Raw genomic sequence first — 19381 nt, 5'->3', positions numbered from 1 at the left:
CAACCAGTGAAGTCAGGAGGTGACAAAGTTCAATATGCAGGGATATGAAGAGGGGTCTTAAAAGAAAGGAGTAATATAATTCATAGAAAATCTCACATGACATGCTGTATTTCCACAAGCCATAAAAGAAATTAACCAATATTACTGGAATACAGAAAAAAATCTGTTTAATCTCACTAAATTTAATTCTACAGGCTGAATGTTGATAAATATGTTTTAAATCCTGAGTTAATTTTATGGAATAAAGCAATGTTATTTGCACAGGTACACTTCAGCTGAAGAGACAAAACAGGAACATATTTCTCAGCTGAAAATAGCAGCAGCTATTTAGGCTGCAAACTTGCAAGAAAAAACCAACCTAATAGATCTCATAAAAAAATTAAACTCCTCTCTCTCCCTGCCCCCCGCCTCAAAACAGAAGTCTCTATTTTTTGGTATTTTTTTTTAATCTCATCAATAACACAGAAAAGCAAAAGCCTGTCACTCTGCTCAGCAGCTGTCCCTGTCTCACACGTCCTTTTGACCTGTGTTGGATACAGCTTCCAAGGCTTACAGTCCATACAGTTAATAAAGAAAAGCACAAAAGATTTCATGCCGCAGTCAAACGGGTGGCTAAGATCACGTAACATCAACATGTATTAATTCACATGCATGAATATGTAAAAAATAATTATAGATAAAAATACCTTTTTAGATTTGCAAATAGAAAATACAGTGAAAAGAGGTATTGCTATGGAAACGTATACCTTTGTAAGAATTTCAAAGCTAAATTATAACTTAGAGCATTGAAAATCATCTCCTTTAATTGCTAATACATAGCATATAACTAATTTCTCAGGCCTTGAAAAATTTTAAGACTCTGGCTCTGGAGATATTTGTGTTTTGCCAAGACTATTTCTGTCACTACTTTTGAGTCAGTGAAGCACTTAGGTAACTTAACTGCTCAGTGCAATTCCAGCCAAAAGGCTGATTTCAAAAGGCTCCACTGACACAGGGCAGTTACATTATAAGCAGATCTGGGGACTCAAAGAGAAAAATCAATAAACAGTCAGGGAAGTATTTCTCCATTTCTGCAGCTGATGCACGCCAAATAAACATTTATGCAGTCTGGGGAAATGACTTGCACCAAAGTTTCCTTTTGTGCAGCCTATATCAAGTGGATATCCACTGCCAGCACATACTCGCAAACTGATGGCAAAAACCCAATACAAAATAGATCAGACCTGACTGAAGAATAAAGTGGAACACTTACAGGGTACAGAGTTCAAGCTCACACTACATATTAACCCAAGAGCAAGAGATTTTGCAATGCCTCCTTGTTCTCAAAGGTGTGCATTAAGGAAGGATTTGATATAAAGCTGCAGTGTGCTGAGTCTAAAAGCAAAATAGGTGAACTAATTATAAAATATATTTTATGATCCAAATCAACATAACTTGTGCATAATAGCTTTTATCTTATTTTCCCTATTTACATCACTGAAAATACATCACTTGCCTCCCCCTTTAAGGACAATGGCAATCAGCTGGCACAGCAGTTCTAAGAGAGATGTGTAAGTGACAAGCACTTAGAATGACATAGCATAACCAAAACCTGGGTTTTTTCCCTATTAAATAACGTGGCAGGTGTGTCTGTGTCAAAATAAGTGGTAATACTAACATACTCACAACAACACAGAGTTCTAAGACCAAGCCCTATTCCTATTGTAAATGACAGAAAGTAACATAGTAAGGAACATGCACTTTAACAGGTGTATGCAGTAGGAGGAAAAAATCCAACAATGAGCAGTCAAAAACCATGGTGTGAAGTACTCAAAAAGAAAATTCACCTTTGATGTAGGTACTGCTGTGGACCCTGAAGGTGATGCATCCCTTGATGTTTTCAGTGACTGAACTGTCCTCTCTTTACCTACAATTAAGAAAAAGTTAATGACCGAGAAATTGAAGATACATATAGCAAATATGCTTACTGGCTTAGAAAAATTGCAGTGAAATTTTCTCACATCAGACATGAACTTTATCACCCTCAACAACTACCTGACAGGAGGTTGCAGTAAGATGGGAGTTGGACTCTTCTCCCAGGAAGCAACTGACATGAGGAAATGGCCTCAAGTTGTGCCAGGGAAGGCTCAGGCTGGACATCAGGAAGAATCTTTTCACTGAAAGAGTGGTTAAGCTTGGGAACAGCTGCTCAGGGAGGTGGTAGAGCTACTATCCCTGGATGTGTTCAAGAAACGATAGGACACGGTATTTAGTGCCATGGTCTAGTTGACAGAGTGGTGTTTGGTCAAAGGTTGAACTCAATCTTGGAGTTCTTTTCCAACCTTAATGATACCATGATTCTACAAAATCTATATACTCCATCATCTGATAAATACTGGTAACGCTTTTTTTTTCTCTTCCCAAGGAGAGAAAAGACACAGCTGTGTCATTTCATGCATTTAAAAAAACCCACTGTCCTTTTTTCCATCATTAACTGAAAGGGTGTATCAGTATGATTCTGCAAGATGATGTGATTTCACTTTTTAATATTCCTGCAATTATATAAACAGTTGAAACATCAGACACCAGTCAATCACTAAAGGTAACCAGTAGTGTATTAACTAGTTTAGCAGGCCACAGTATGTTGAAAAGATCTGCCATGGGAAACAGTCCTGTATTGTATCAGCCAGAGTAAATGCTTCCTGTGAGACCGCTGTCCTTCTTATAAAAATTAAAATGGGCAAAATGTCAAATCAAATTCACAGTGCTAATCACAATCTGTGCACAGTCTTGCCACAGACCAGTTACAGGCAGCCCACACCAACAGAACTGGTTGCAGTGTAAACTACTGGTTTTTAAGTTGTGGTCCACAGATTACATCTAAGACATCTGCAAAAGGTAAGTAAACAAGCAAATGTTGTCAGTAGGCCTAAATTAACCAGGCTATTCACACTCACTGGGAAACAGCTGACTGATCAGAAATAACCAAGGTAATGCACACTTACATTGGCTTCAAATTAATTTTTATAAATACAATTATTAAAGGGATTAATTTAAAAGTCTGTCACAGAGTTATGAAAATTTGGATAGAAATTAATGTTGTAGAACTATAAATGTGATTGTTCGTTATGGCTTTAAATAGCGCTCTAGTTTAATGAGTCAAAACAACAAAACACAGAACATCTCCCTTGTTACCACTAAGTAACACAAGTTTTGCTCCTGTGACACCTGCTTTTCAGTCCCATAGATGAGCCACCTCCTCTTAAATTCATGGACTACTCTAACTCTGCCTCTCACATGCCTGCTTTGTCAGACTGGATTCTTTAAAGATTATCTCAGTTGAATGGATTATATGTTTGCACCTGAACAGACAAAATGAATTGATACAAATGGCAGAAAATTATTCAGAGTTATCAAAGTGAAAAAACACCATATAATTAGACAACATTATTAGGCCATTTTTTTCAGATTGTGTGTGGCTATTTTCAGCCCCACAGCCCTACCTGTAAAACTAAACATGACACTCTCCAAGCACCAGTATTTGCCTTCTTGCATCACCTCAGCACACCACTCTACTGACCCCTTACTGCCTGGGCCTGTGAAGGAATACCACCCGGCTTCTCTCCATGCTCTCCCATCACAGATGAATGCTTGCCCTCTCCATTAGCCTTTTCCCTCACTTCTTCACGTTCCCACAGTTGTTTTTTTTTTCTTTAAATTCTGTATTTATCCTAATGTATGAAGGGCCGTAGAGCACGGAATATTCCTTCTTCAGTGGAAGCCATGTGGCCAAACCAATTCGGATAATATGATTTTAAACAGCATTATAATATTTTAGAAAGATGCCATATTGCAAATCCCACATGAAATAGTATATACTTTGCATGTTGTAAATCCATTTAAATATGGATTTTAGTACTACTGACATATATGAGATGTCCTACTTGATGTTCCTTTTTAAATATGCAATACATGAGCTTACCTGAGGCAAATCAGATTCAAAAATTATTCTAAAAGTATTATTTAAACCATTTATACCTTGCAAATAGGTTTTTTAATTCAGTCATCTCAAGGGACATTTTAGTAGTCCTCCTTTCCAGGGAAAGGAACAAAGAAATAGTCCAGTGTACAACTCAGCTGGTCTCTTGAAATTTAGCTAAAGGTGATTGGGAAAGGTATTTAACCAGGCAAATGGGAGAAAATATCAAAAACCATAGACCTAGATGTAAGTTCCTCTCATGATCAGGATCTTTTCTGGTTTATGAATGTATTTGCTTCTACATCACTACCTCCACTATTGCCCGAGTAATTCTAACAATACAGTATATACATACATGATCAAAGTTGGCTCAAAATTAAAAAAAAAAAAACATGACACATTACAAAATTTTGTATGGTTCCTCACAACATTGTTTTGCTGCCCCTAGTAATTACAAGCTGCACACCTACAAGACTTCTAGAAAATTAGTTAACTATCTTATTTTTTTCTTCCTCTCCTACACTTAGAGGAATTTATGTTCACTAAGTATTGCTACAAAATGTTAAAAGCACTGTATTGTTAACTAAACTACAAAGATCTTTTTTGACAAGAAGTGCTGCATAATGGTTCAGTGTCACTCTGGAAACACAATGTGCCTTCTCAGTGAGTAAAAAAAAAAACAAAAACTAATTAATTTTTAAAAAGCTGCCAAAATGAACAGTAGGTTTGCATAGTTCACTAGAAAGCATTTCCAGAAAGGGGAATCAAATTGGATTAATTTACATAAGCTTTACAGAGTGGCAAAGATTGTAGTATACTAAAAAAAAACAATTTCTTTTTTTTTTTTACCCCAAAATCATTTAAATATGTAACCTTTCAAATATTTTCAAAAGAGATGATTCATTAGACTTCTGGGAAATATTAAGGGCCAAGCTTTTACAAGTCAGAATAGACTAAACTGAGATATGCTTCACACATCTTTGAGGAGAGCAAGGTCTGAGAGGTTTTGACATTGAAATGTAATTGCTAAAAAACAATCAGTTTCAAAAGCCTAGCAAAATTTGGAGAAAATGCAACAAGTAGAAGTATGTACTTTCATTTCTCCATTTTTAAATCCCTGTTTTATTCTGGATGCAAGAAGAAATGTCTTCATCTGCTGCAGATGAAGCCAAGCTTCTTGTCAGGGAATCCAATGAAGCACATAAAGAAGTAACAGGAGCTGATGCTAAAAAGAACATAAAATACTAGAAAAAGCTGTGCAGCTGAAACTCCTACAATCAGTCTAGACTTGAGACCAAAATAACACCTACAATCTCCCACATGAAATACATAAGGGAACAGAGAGTATAATGAAACCAGAACAGACAGCACATAGATGGTACAAAATGTCAGCTTTTCCAATTTTAAAAGGAGCATGTAAGGAAAAAAGGCTTATACAGTGAGTTGCAGTTTCACCTCACTAACCAGTTCACATCATTAATCCAGCATTACCTTGCTGAGAAGAAATATTTCTTTTATGTAAAGATGACATACTTCTGCTATGCTGGTGGAAAGAATAGGCTTTGCTTCTTTCAGGAGAGTAGCCCCTGCTGCTGACACTAGAGCCAGATCTGCTGTGAGGAGAATCCCTTCGGCTCCCTGGCGATTCCCTGAAGAAAGGAGAGTCCCTCTTGTGAGGAGATCGATCTCTCACATAATGAGAGGAATAGAAGCTTTTTCTTCTGAAGCCATCTCTGACGTCCCTTGGAAGACAACAGAAAAATACAAGTCACTTGGTTATCCTTCCCGTGTTTATGGAACAGCACATTTACAATAGCAACAGTTCATGCGTGGTAAATACAAACAGGTTAACACATCTAAAATCTCTGGTGTTTGCAAAAGTGCTAGGCAAGGAATGAAAAACAAGTTAAAAAAAAAAAAAAGGTAATTTTTTCAGATTTCATTGAGGTATCTCATTGCTAGAAGCTAACTTGTTCTTATTTCTTGGTAATACAGTTAAAATGTAAGAAAAAGACACTGACGAAACAAGAATTCTCACAATTTTTCTCATATTCAGTACACTTACCCCATAAATTAAACCTTAATTTAGAATAGCTAAAAATGCATATGCAAATATAAATATTGTTTACACTATTTGGCTTTTTTCAGGTATGTTTCTCTTATTTTCAAGGGAATATATTCCTCATATGATTTCACACACCTTGCTACGCAAAATATCACTGAGCGAATTCAGCTTCCATCCAGCAAAGACAAAAAGAAATCTACAGAATATCTACTCTCTTGCTTGTGAATCCACCCAAGGTCAACTCTTGAATGAAAATATGAAGACTTGTATCTCCTAAATATGTTTCTCACAACACACAATATTAATTTTGAACTTTAACATAAAATGTCACTAACCTAACTGATTTAAAACTACAATCTAATAAACACCAAAACTTTCTACTAAATTTAAATATTGTTACTCCAGACCACAGCACAAATGTGTTGGTTATTTGTAAATTGTATCAATGTACATATAAGTGCAAAGGTGAAAAAAGCCCCTAGTATCATTTTAAACTTGTCGTAAAGAATTTCAGAGCTAAAAGACACACAAGCCAACTGAATCTAGACTTGTCACTTTTGCCTTGGTCAGAAGATGCATTGGTAAGAGCAGCAAGTACTTCTCAGCTTCTCCAGAGAAATCTCCAAGATTTCACAGCATTTCTAGTAAATCAGAATGTATCTTCTCTCCTATTTCACATCAGAGTGCAGTATTTTAAATAGGAGAATGTCTCACAAAAATCCGGTGGTCTAATTTAGCACAATGTAGCTATAGCTAATTTTATGTTGGCGGAGAAGAAGAAAAGATGCACAATTCCTACAGCATGGCACAGGCCCATATTTGTGACAGATAACAAAGGATTTCTGTGTGCCAAATGTGCCTTGGGCTACAGAAGCTTCACAGGCAGCACCACAAAACAAAAACCCTAGGACACTGATGTGTTTTACACAGTGCAGGTTTACTTTTTGCATGGAAAGCACATCTTCATTATATGTATGAACATTTTATGTAGCAACAGACATGAAGTAAAAGATCAGGCTTGAAGAATACTAGATTAACTCAGCAGCTTTTCTAGCTAAGTGGGGGGTTATTTATTTATTAAAGAACATATTGATCAAATATTTATCAGGAATACGTTAGGCACAGCCCACTTTTTCTTCCATTTCCTTCTTAATCTCTCTCTTTAAATGATGTTATTTATTTTTAAAGCACAAGTTTTCTGACAGACCAGTACACCACTTTTATGTGTAAAACACACTTTTATGACCACATTATTAAACCCTCGTATACAGAGCAGTTTATTAGGGTAATGTTTACAGAGCCTCAGCTATTGCAAATGAATAATAAATGCACTAATATCCACATAAGATTTCAAAATACATATAATTGAAATGCACTTTTAAACAGGAAAACATTTGAAAGCTACATTCTGCAATAATATTATGCACCCTAAAATAGAATCTCACTTTCAATTTTCGAATTTTTATTTCATCGTTCCATGTTAATTCTTAAGTGGACTGCATCTCATACAGAGCATTCAAGCCATTAACTATATAAAATCGTTTTGGGACAGTATAGCAACAGCACAGCACTTCTGATGTTTTCCATTAATGTAACGCACTGAACAGAACAGAGCAAGTATTGTTTTACAGTTGTTCTTTTTTTCCTTAAACACTTAAGCTAACATGCACCTGCAATTTGGCAATGAAGGCCCCAGTTCAGCAAAGCAGTTAAGCACATGCTTCAGATTCTAACACATACTCAAAAGGTTTATTCAGCAGGGACAATAATTAGTAGAGATGCAAAATAGACTTTAAAATAGAGCTACTGACTTTAACGACAAATACAGAATTAATTCCTTTTATACAGCACCCCTCAAACCTTTGTATTTTGTGTTCCCAATTCACACTTAATCCTGAAAGTACAATTTTGTTCTCTCAGCAGTGTTGCAACAGGAAGTAGTATCATAGTTAACCTCGATGAAACTTGACCATTAAGTTCTCACTAAAGCCGACAGTCTTGGAGGAGCTTCTGAAATGTTACAAAACCAGCCATACTGTGATATACCATTCACCAAGTGCAGCTGGGGAAAGAGCTCCAGCCTCACAGCTATTTCAGTTCATCATCAGTTCCAGTTTTCTCAAGGATAAAACACAACTACAGAACAGAAGAAGGTATGACTTTCTGCACAGCAGAAAACCAAGGGAATACAACACCGGGAAGATTTTCAGTTGCCTATGGATCACAAACAACACAGTGGTATAGCTCTGCAAAACAAAGATTAACACAAACCAGTGTGTCAGATTTATCTCTTAAGAGTACTTGGAGGTAAAATTAAATCACTTCCTGGATGTGAAATACCAGAGAATAGAGAGGTTCTTGGGTACATGAAGCACATCGCGTGCAATAAAGGAAAAACCTTTACTGTAAGAGGACTCTTAGATCACCCTCATTGAATTTGTGCTGCTGGGCAACAGCCTACAATACTTTGTGCTCACTATTCTCTGGGACTTCTATACCCCATTACATTTAACTTTTCAACTAGAACATTAAACTACATTATGGTCCAGCCATAGTGAACATAACTCTCGCTTCTGACACTGAGCTGAAGACTGGCAACAAAACAGCATAGTGCTGTGGAACAGAAACGAGAGGGTCTTCCAGGAATTCACAGGTGAGTGCTGTCTATAACTTAGATTAAAAAGTCTACAGAGATGTTTTCATGATCCCTTCCATCTGAGAAAGATTACTCCTATTGCCAAAGGGATCAAACACTTCATTTACAGGCTTGCGATTAATTACTAACCGTGCCTAGAAATAACTCTCACACTTTTATAAATAAATTGAAGGAGCTATAAATATCTTCTGCAACACCAGGCTTCAGTGCAAAGAGGTGAAGATCTGAACTGAATCCTTAACTGAATATACTTTTCTGTCTCATAACAGATGCAAGGGGAAGGGGGGAGGAAAACCTAAACTAAAATTCCTTTTGCCTGCCTTTTCAGGACATTGCAAGGGCTAACAACATGAATCAGATGATGTAGAAAATATTTAATAAAATATACAACACCCCCAGCCTCTAGAAGAAGCAGCAAGAACACCTCCACTTTTAACATCTTCAAAGTAAATGTAGGTGGTGCAAGATTACAGCCACCCCTCTCCCAGAACTTATTCAATTTCATTCCAAAGTACACAGCGCATGGTTGTGCAACAAATCAACAACTTACTCAGGTTCTACTTTGGAGATTTGCTATAATCTCTTGTTATTATCCAAAGATCCTTATGCAGATTTATCCTAAGCTAAAATAATACAGTGAATTACATCATCATAGATAGAAGAGATTACACCTGGTTCCAACGGCTTTCATTGGAACATTTGAAATGATGTCAAGATTCCTTATTGACAACTGATTTTCAACATTTTATGACTAAGCAAGTAATTGGAGCACTTGTGATATCTGCATTTTGCTCTAAATGAAATTAACATAATGAGGACCAGCCAGCGTAATCTTATTAACAGCTTTCTGCATGAAGACAAAAGGACACGGGCATTGTGAAACACTGTTTCAAGCAGAAAAGGATATCCAGAAATACCAAATGTACAAAAAAAAAAAAAAAAGAAAGAAAAGAAAATATATAAATATTTCATCATTTTTATGCTGCATGCAGTACTTCTGAAATTATCATAAGCAAACACCAAATCTTCACACTGATGCCATTTGTCCACCTCACTCAGTATGAAAGCTACTCAACTCCTCTCTCCCTGCCACCACCTCGGGATGTCATGACAGGTCAGAGAATAAAAACTAAGACAATCTGAATATTATAGCAACATTAGACAGAAATGTTTCTATGTGCTTTAATTGAATAGTAAAGCTATGCACTTCAATGGCACTGGAAATCCCACTACATTGCTCTTTCTCCTTAGTACCCTCCTCCTTTTACTGTCCTTGATGATGTACCATTAGACTTGCTGCAAGATAAGCCTACATAATAAAAATACATTCAAACTAAAACTCTCTATTATCTGACAGGGAGAAATTATGGTCAGTCACAGACAAGGACAGAGAAACAAAGCAATGAAGAGCCCAGAAAAACACAGATTTAAGTTACCAAAGAATTAAGAGCAAACAGCTTTGGACAACCCTACACAGAATAAAGACAAAATACGTTATTTAGACAAATTAAGAACAAATTAGACAAAACAACTGCATTCAAATGCATGTGGTCTTGGTTTTTCTTCTTTTTAAAAACAAGGGCTTAGTAAGACCCTCCAATTTCTCCGAAATAGAAAACAAAGCATAGGTTTTAAGTTCCAGAGGGAGTATTTGCTCAAAGTGATGGACCAAATTACAACTTCTATAAAAAGCTACAACATTTACAATTGCACCTTGAGCAGCCTATCACCCCAGAAGGGTAGAGCAGATCAGACAACTAGCTCCGTGAACAAACCTCTCCCATTTTATGACTCTATGCAGTAGCAACTAAATCAATTCCTAAACAGACTTAATTCAAAATGGAAACAACTGAAATATTCTACTTCAATATAAACTTAAAAATTGGAAAAAAGCCAGGAAGCACAAAATGGTACTTTACATACTTCCCCCCCCCACACCGAATACCCTAACAGACCAGAGAAACTGTTCACCATTTTAGCCTCTAGACAGTTTTAATGCACTGAGATTCCTAAGTAGGTGTTTGTGCTTTTACTGTTGTACTGCCTCAGACAGAGATGAGCACACAGGAAAGAGTTTTAAAACATTTCCCTGAAGTACCGAAGCACATTGTTACCCCTGAGAAATGTCTTTTCTTTGAGGGCTTTGAATTTACTTTGGTTTTTACTTCACACTTAGTACATGCCAAACAATTTAATGTAGACAAACACCTGTCTTTTATACACACTAAGCCCCAGAAAGAAATATTTTTGCACTTTATTTTAAGGACATATGTGAATTTTATGTCCAGCAATTATCCTTTCCCCAAAAGCTATATTTAAAATCCTTTCATAGAAAAACCGAGAAACCATGAAATAGCTGCTGGAAGAGCACTTAAACTTTTCATCAGCGTGCTGCAGAATGCTATCAGTTCATTGACAAAAGAATGCAACAAGGAGTGCTAGGATATGCTGATTTGATCAACTCTTGGAGTTGACTTTCTAACACTATCAATAAAAAGCTGCAAAATGAAAGAGCAAGTTGTAGAACAGGTTTGTAAGCAGTAATAACTTATGTCAGTAATACTGACAGACAATACCCTTACTATATTTACTTTTTTTTCTATTTCTAAATCCTTTAACAAGATCTATAAATCAGAAAAACACTCCATTTTTCTTGGTATGGGAAAAATGCTTCACAGATCCCTGTGTTTTTATTCTTAAATTAAAGTGAGATTTGAAGCAGTTAGGTCAAATAGGTTTCACTTGCTTATATGCCTCGAAGTGTTGTAACAGTGGTACGGACTTCTGCATAGCAAATTTCAGTAAAGTTAGCACACTACTACCTCTGCTTCTGGATTTCTCAATAGAAAAGACATTATACATCTAAGAAGAAAAATATCTATTGCACATAACAGGATTTTTCTTTATGTGATCTCATAACTTCCTGTCAAGTATACAGTTTGTTCAAAATCAGAAAGTTAAGAGAGACATTTCTTCTCATTAATTATTCAGCCATGTAGGTTTATCTTTTTTATTTTCCAGTTTGCTTTTTTCTTTCACTTTCATTACAATTTACATTATCTCTATAATAAACAATATCTCTTGCCTCTTTCTGTAGGCCATTTCCTATTTATTATAAATATCACTTGTTTGAACATATTTAACACACAGGCAAGCTATGTTGCTTGGGTAAATTCCTTATTTCATATCCTTTTGCAACTCCTGTATGCTTTATTTCAGTGGTTTAGTAACAGTTAACTTGGGAGCTCCTTAACAGCTCATACTGATGGAAACTGGCGCTGCTGCAATCCTGAATTCTGCAACCTTCCTTGGATCCGTATTTCCATCTGTGCCTAAGCTGGCACTGATACTTTTTCTCAGACAACAAAACTGGCAGACAAATATTTAATTCATTGTGGTGGGTTAGCACACCGAACCAACCTATATGAAACATACAAACATCCAAAAGAACCACGGAGAGGGGAAGGACTGCAATGGCACCTGCTTAGACAGTTAAAACTGCTTTGGAAATATACTTTTACTGTAGCAAAACCAGTCTCTTTACCACATTCGTGACTTTTAATTAATTATAAATAAAACAGGTTCCTTCACAGAATTCTAGAGCAGTTGAAGTCAGAACCTGTAAGCTTCAAAGAAGCCTCCTTTTTTTTTTCCCTAAAAATAACAGACATACATATCTAGCAACATTGACTGGCTGTAATAAATGTAAATTCGAAGACAGATTTTAAAACAGAATGCTGTTTAACAGACACAAGTTTTAGTAAGTATTAATAAATTAACAGTAGCTGAAAAGAGGTTTAAAAGAAGGTAATTAATTGCTTTATACTTCAGCCTCCTCTGTTAACATAATCTTTTGCCTTACTTAGATAATCCTTGTACAAAATGCTTCAGAAACTGTATCTAACAACATAAAAATAGTAGAATGCATACTGAGTCTAGTAACTCGTTAAACCTGAATTACTTTGCCCATCTACTCTACTCTGACGAGATCCCATCTGGTACACTGCACCTAGCTCTGAAGTCCTGGAAAGACACAGATGGACAGCTGGACCAGGTACAAAGGAGAGCAACAAAAATTATAAAGTGGGATGGAGCACATCTATAAGGAAAGGTTGCAAGAGTTGGTGGTGTTCAGCCTGGAAAAGAAAAGGCTCTGCCAGAAAATGTTTATGATGAGGATGCTGAAACACTGAAACAGTTTGCCCAGAGAGGTGGTAAATAACCTATCCCTGGAAAAACATTCAGGGTCAGGCCGGATGGGGCCCTGAGCAACTGGATCTACTTGAAGATGCCCCTGTTTACTGCAGGGGGTTGGCTAGATGACTGTTGAAGGTAGTCCATAAGTCAACACCTTAAAACTTCTTTTCCATTTTACTTCCAAATTTCATAATCACACTCTCAAGCATCATTTCCAAAAATAATTAGGCATACTAGGCTAAATTAGATATGACTTAATTTAACACATGCAACTGTTGAAAGTCAGACTTAAGAAGAGAAAGACATTCCCAAGCTGGCTGATGCTGTTGTGTGTAATGACACTAACATTCAGTTTCACTTCGACAAAAGCATTTACTGTCAGCTCATAAACAAGTTCTACAGAGCTCCATATACAAAGGAAAGAACCTTTAAGGTTATGCAAATATATATCATGAACTAATGTCAAGACTAACATTGGCAATAATTTGTTACCATATAAAAATAGTATCATCTTTTAAAAATAATACCAATAGCATGAGACCATGGAATTGCTTTTTTGATGAACTTTTCCACAGATGTAGATCATAGCACTCTAAACACAAGAGCAGATGGAAATTGCACATCAAACATTTTCTCCTTGAAGCAAAATGCTTAACAAAAGGATGCCTAAACTATCAGTAACACAAAACTTTTTCCTATCCTCTCCTGTATCCTAATATCCCCACCCTCTCTCAGTGGGAATCGAATCTAAAACATTCAGTATATTCAAAATATAACAAGTCCTTGGAACCTAACAGATAATGAACAAAAATTTACCCTCCTAAGGGAAATGATGTCAAAGTCCTCTGTGACAATACACCTCAACATGAGAAAGCCATGACTACATTCATCAGCCCAGTTCATTGACCTTTGTTGAGGTGATTTGATTTAGTTAGATGCCATCTTAACAGGAGTTGTCTGGACTCGAAGGAAGACACCTCTCCTCCTCTTCTCTTTCCCTCCCCCATTGTCTCTCAGTAGCTAGCTGTTTTTCAATGAAGTAGTTAGGAAACTTTTCCAGAATAATCAAGTGCTACCCATGGGAGTTTGCCTCATTATTTCCCAATCCAGCATTAACCTGCTAGTTTTGATACCATCTATAGTGCTAGCTATAAGACTGGACCAGATGAGCTCACTTTTCAAAGACTTCCTTTAAGAGATATGTTAACCAAGATATTACAGTGTAAAGGTACGTAATCTTATTTTTAGACATGTTACCCTATCATACACTGTAAACAGAGGAGCTCCTCACAGTTTATTAGCATATTGTTTATTATGTAAACAACATCTATTAGAAGGAAATCATAATTCTCCCAAGATGAGACTTAGTTTTAAACAATGAATCAATGTTATGACAAAATTTAACTGAGTTTGCACAGACTACTGAATTTTTCCTTATAGGTATATCATAACATATCAACACCTGTAGCAAACAGTTCTCACACAATGGCCCTGGTTAAAAAATACAATGATGACAACAATTTTATACAACAATTTAAAACCTTAAAAAACTACAGTGGAAAACAGTTGCACACACAAAAAGCCATAAATCCTTAAAATGTAATACAGTTTTGGATCAAAAGCAAGTCAAATAAATGTGATAGCAGTTGAGAATTGACATGATGAGAACTTCTGGGGTTTGGGTTTTTTTACCAGATTTGGTGTGTTTGCTGTAATTTTGTCAAATAAATACTTACACGTCAATTTACTACCCTATCATTCCTTATTCAACAACAATTTTTAAGCATATAAAAATGTTATTTGCAAAGTTTATAAATATCTGTCTTTATCCTTTCTCAACACCTCAGACTCAGAAGAAGTTGTATTTAAATGTAACTGATACATTTCAAAGGACCAAAGTATAAAAAATGTTATACACATAGAATCAGACTGAAATACCTATTGTAATTATGCTTTCTAAAACAAGCATACCAAATTTTCTCTTAGGGCTTTTAAAGAAGTAAAACCCAAGGTTTAGAACCATCCCACATTTCATATAACAGGCCAGCTCTATTGTATGAGGCTGTTTATTTACAAGCTCAGCAGAAAAAAATATCAGGTAGCGGGAAGTCCTGCTAATTTAATCATTTAAATTCCTTTCTCTCATCCTGAGATGGAAACTGCATAACCAACTAGAATTCTGCAAGATCCTCCAAAAGGAACAAAACTATCAGTATGCAATTTCTAAAAATAAACTTTTTTTTTCCATCAGATGGATAGACTTTGCAAAGAAAATAAAACAGCCTTCAATGAATATCAGAGTAAATTGTTACATAAAGAAGGTATTTAAAATATTAATCTCTCAGCAACTAAAACTAGCTGCCAGTAAAAGCAAAATTCACCTTCCAATTTAGCCATAGAATTAGCTAAAACATGTGTCCTAGGGTGACTCTATGAGGCTTGTATCCCCAGTTGTCTGTTCTGTTTATGCTGCATGTTAAGTTCTGCACCTTAAAGACCGGTTTGGAGAACAAAGGAAGGAAAGAAGAAGAGTGGAGTTTGTTATCAGAAATTGCACTCACTCCTCCCCATTCCTTCTCACGAACTATGCTGGCTGCAGAACTGTGCTGGCTGCAGCACGGACAACAGAGAGAGTTCTCCTTGCTTTTAGTTAATCTTCAGCAAACTAAAGCAGAAAAATTCCCCAGACTGTGGCTTTTCTTCTTCTTGGAACTGATTGGCCCTGCTCTGGACTGAACACCCAAAAAACCACCGGGAGCTCACACCTGTGCCTCACCAGGACCCGAGACGCGGCATTCCAGTGCAGGAGGGACTGATCAGGGACTGAGTGAGCCGAGCTACACCCCACAAAAAGTACTCTCTAAATTTGCCATCTCTTCAGAACAGCAAAAGTTTGTATTGTTTAATATTATTCATTTTTTATGCTTGTGAATACTTTGCTTGTTAAAAAAACCAAGTTTTTTCCACTTTTCTCCAAGGAAATCTTTTCCCAAACCAGTAAAGGAAGAGCTGCATAAATCTGCTCTCTGGAGCGATCCTTTTAGAAATTTCCTCCCAAATTTGCCCTAAACCAGGACAACATGCAAAAAAAAAAAAATCCCAGTTGAATCTAAGAGGAATTTCTACCCCCTCCCCATATTTTTCCTGTTAGTATGGGCGCAAAAAAAATTCTGCAGTTTAAACCCTGTCTACTAAGCTCTCCTTTTCTCTCCATTCTCAAGTGACAAACATTTCAGAAGGGGAATGATAGCAGTCCTGCTTTGAATGAGGTTTCCAGCATAATACCAGATATATGCACATAAGGCCCATATGCAGCAGAAACTCAGTTTGACATAAAATTCCTAGTAAGAAAACAGGCAGTGTTCACATACATAGTCTCTGGGTTCTAAGCTTAATAGAAGACTCATCACAGAAATAAAACCAGACTTATCCAAACTGAAACTTTTTTACTTTCAGTTGACCTGCAACAGTGGACATTTCTGAACTGCTTTTGATTATGCTCAGTCTTCAGCACAGGTCATTTCCAAAATGCTATGTGGTATCTGCATGAGAAGATTTGAATTCTTAAAACCTATTCAAAATAAAAACTAATAGACCTACAGAACCCAAAGTGCTGGCACACAATCAGACATATTTAACTCTGAGTAATGACAGTCAAATTATGGAATATAAATCTCAGTTTGCAAACAAATTGGTTGTCCCAAGCACAAAAGAGCTACAGCCAGTGGAGCAGAAAACTGTTCTTAAAGAAAACGTAGCAGCTACTGAAACAGTAAGACTGCTGCATAAAACATGAACTGAATATGAAGTCATTAAATATTTAGTGTAAACCAGAATCAACTTTTAAGTTGTGTATTACCTATTATCTTGTTCCAAAAGGTTTTAATTTTCCCCCTCCACCCTCCAAAATATCATAAGCCAAGATAAACTAATTTAGCTAGCAGCTTAACACAATGGGTTTTCTGAGCAAAAGATTTCAACAGACAAGTCCTTGCCTGGAGTTGTAGACAGGTATAACGAATCTACCACAATGATCTATTATAAGGAAACTGTAATTTTGTATATGAATAAACAAGCTACTCAGCCATGTGAATACCTGAGAGGTTCAATGTTCTGGCAGAGATTCTATTTATTTATTAAAAGAGAAAGGCATGTGTTAATGAGTATGATTACTACTCTGCTTATCAATCTGTCAAAAGCAAGACCATTTTCTTTTGGTGACCACCGTATTTATTTCCCCCCACACATGCTTTTTAATAAAGAATGAGTTTCTTGTATGATGTCCCTTAAGAGCTGTCAAATATTGCAACAAACAGCAGACTTATGTACATTTATAGCACCATCTCATAAATTCCTTTGGCTAAGTTTATCTTCTATAATCAAGACATAGATCAGTTTATATTACAAGAAAGTTTAAATCCAAAGCCTAAAGGCCTCCCACAATATAATACACTGCTTTAAAATATTATACTATTCCAACATGTTCACTATTTCATTAATTAAAGAACACATACAGGGAGGAGAAAAAAAATCCAAGAAACAACCTACTCTGTAATTCAAAGGTGACTGCATAGTGACAAAGTGCCTTGGCCTGTGACACATCTGGACTCTCAATATTAAATGCTGGTTGAGAGAAGAGCCAGTGACGTTTACTTCTATCTGGAGACTCTCTCATCAAATATTTTCATTTAAAATAACCCTTCTTACCAAAGAAGAATTTTCTTCTCAATGTACAGTCTTCAGACAACTCTACAACATCCTGTCACCGCTTTGTGCACTTACAAGGGGTTAATCACTAAATGGAAGGGTAGTTCAAGCAGAGATCAAAAAGACGGGATTGCTGGGCTTCTATCCCCCACTTTGCAAACAATTTACTCCATGGCCTTCGGTAAATACATTCTCCCTGTGAAGGTGCATGCATCTAGAAAAATCAAGATATACTATGCCTTACCACCCTAAAGTGGTAATTGTAAGCTTAATGTCCAGAAAACCACATAAATTTTTCAGAGAAAAGACAACGAGCCATTGATTTAAAATACTTCCGAAACAAAACACAGAACTGGCTGATGAATCTCATTTGTTCATGGATCACATTGTTTACAATTAAGTTCCTATATTCTGCCAGTTTTCTCTCATTTCTAGCACCAAAATTATTTCAGCATTTCCATTTATTACAAAATATTTCCTAAGTACTCCAGGAAATAAGCAGTTCTGCTTTTTATGGACAAATGCATTAGTATTAAAGACTGGACTACTAACACTACTTCCTAACTTCACTTAGATCATGGGAGAAAAATCCAACCTACAAATAAACAAAACAACACACATAGTAGCAACATGTTTCCTTCATTAACAAAAGAAAAATAATTCATACATATAGCTGAAGAGGAAACATTAAAAATGTCCTATGTAAGCCACTTCTCAGGAGTCTACTTTTTACTTATTCTACAAATATGGCAGTCCTTACTTTACAAAAATCTGGGCCTCAGATAATTCTAAGGATCAAATTTAATGCATGTGTAGCTGGGATTTACAAGTGCGTCATTTTGTAATTTCTCTTTGAAGATGAGTCTTACCCATCTTAAGTTGCCAAGTTTCATATATTTCACATCTTGTGAACCCAGTTTGGTTGGTAAAAAAAAAAAATGAAGTAATGCTCTGTACATTCAAAAGGATTAAAACTTGGCATGACTAAAGTGAACAGCAGCTAACAATCTTCTAAAGCATTTCACACTGAAAAGTTCATCTGACCTTATAAAAATGAACTTGGATGCAAAATCCATTGCTATTGAGGCCCATAGGGAAGTACTGCAAAACTGGAATCCTTCAACAAATAGTTCAACATAGTTCCCTGAATTTTTTTAAAAAATCTGACATGCATGAGTGCTTTGCATAAATGCGCTTAATATATTGCTGAAGACAAGTAGTAACCAAGCTCCAGAAATTATCAACCTCAACACAAGATAAATGTACACAGAAGTCACATCTTAATTGATCTCTACTCCTTTCAATTGCTAAGTCTCACAATTATCACAGCATCAGCAACCAAGACGTTAAAATTACCTTTAATGTGTGAAGAAAATTTTCTCCAAACGATGATGTACAATTCTTCACACATGCCAACTACACTTGAACCAAAAGGCACTTAAAATGAAGTTAAAACAAAATTCACATCAGTTTCTAGAGTTCAGAATTCCTTAGGTGAAAACAGGAGAGAAAGAGCTGGGAACTCATTTTGAAATCTATGCCCTACACATCCTCTGGATTACTTTATTTTTTACATATAAAATACATATTTTTGCCATGAAAAAGTCATGGTTAGGATGATAACTGTTCCCTAAACATAGTATAAAACCGGGCTAACAACTCTCAGAAAGCATATGCTCCAGAAAATAGCAGAAGGAACAGTAATGCTCCACTGAGCGCTAGACGTGACAATGTCTACCATGTAAACGACAGCTGCCTGGAAACTGGTGCATAACCCTATATGGAGGAAGGCAAAAAA

The 19381-nt window shown here is 36.2% G+C and overlaps 1 protein-coding gene across 1 annotated transcript in view; it reads right to left on the bottom strand.

Annotated features, from left to right (window-relative positions):
• Positions 1-19381, bottom strand: part of PPHLN1 (periphilin 1) — a 63951-nt gene that overhangs the window by 31762 nt on the left and 12808 nt on the right. The window contains 2 exon segments of the mRNA XM_066183105.1: positions 1827-1906; positions 5450-5700. Of these exon segments, the coding sequence (XP_066039202.1) occupies positions 1827-1906; positions 5450-5700 (331 nt within the window).

Source organism: Chamaea fasciata, unplaced genomic scaffold (assembly GCF_029207755.1).
Source record: "Chamaea fasciata isolate MVZ Bird 193981 ecotype frontalis unplaced genomic scaffold, bChaFas1.0.hap1 SCAF_5, whole genome shotgun sequence".
In the NCBI taxonomy this organism is placed as follows: Eukaryota; Metazoa; Chordata; class Aves; order Passeriformes; family Sylviidae; genus Chamaea; species Chamaea fasciata.
Note: the sequence above shows the minus strand (reverse complement) of the source record. Positions and strands in the feature narration are given on the sequence as shown.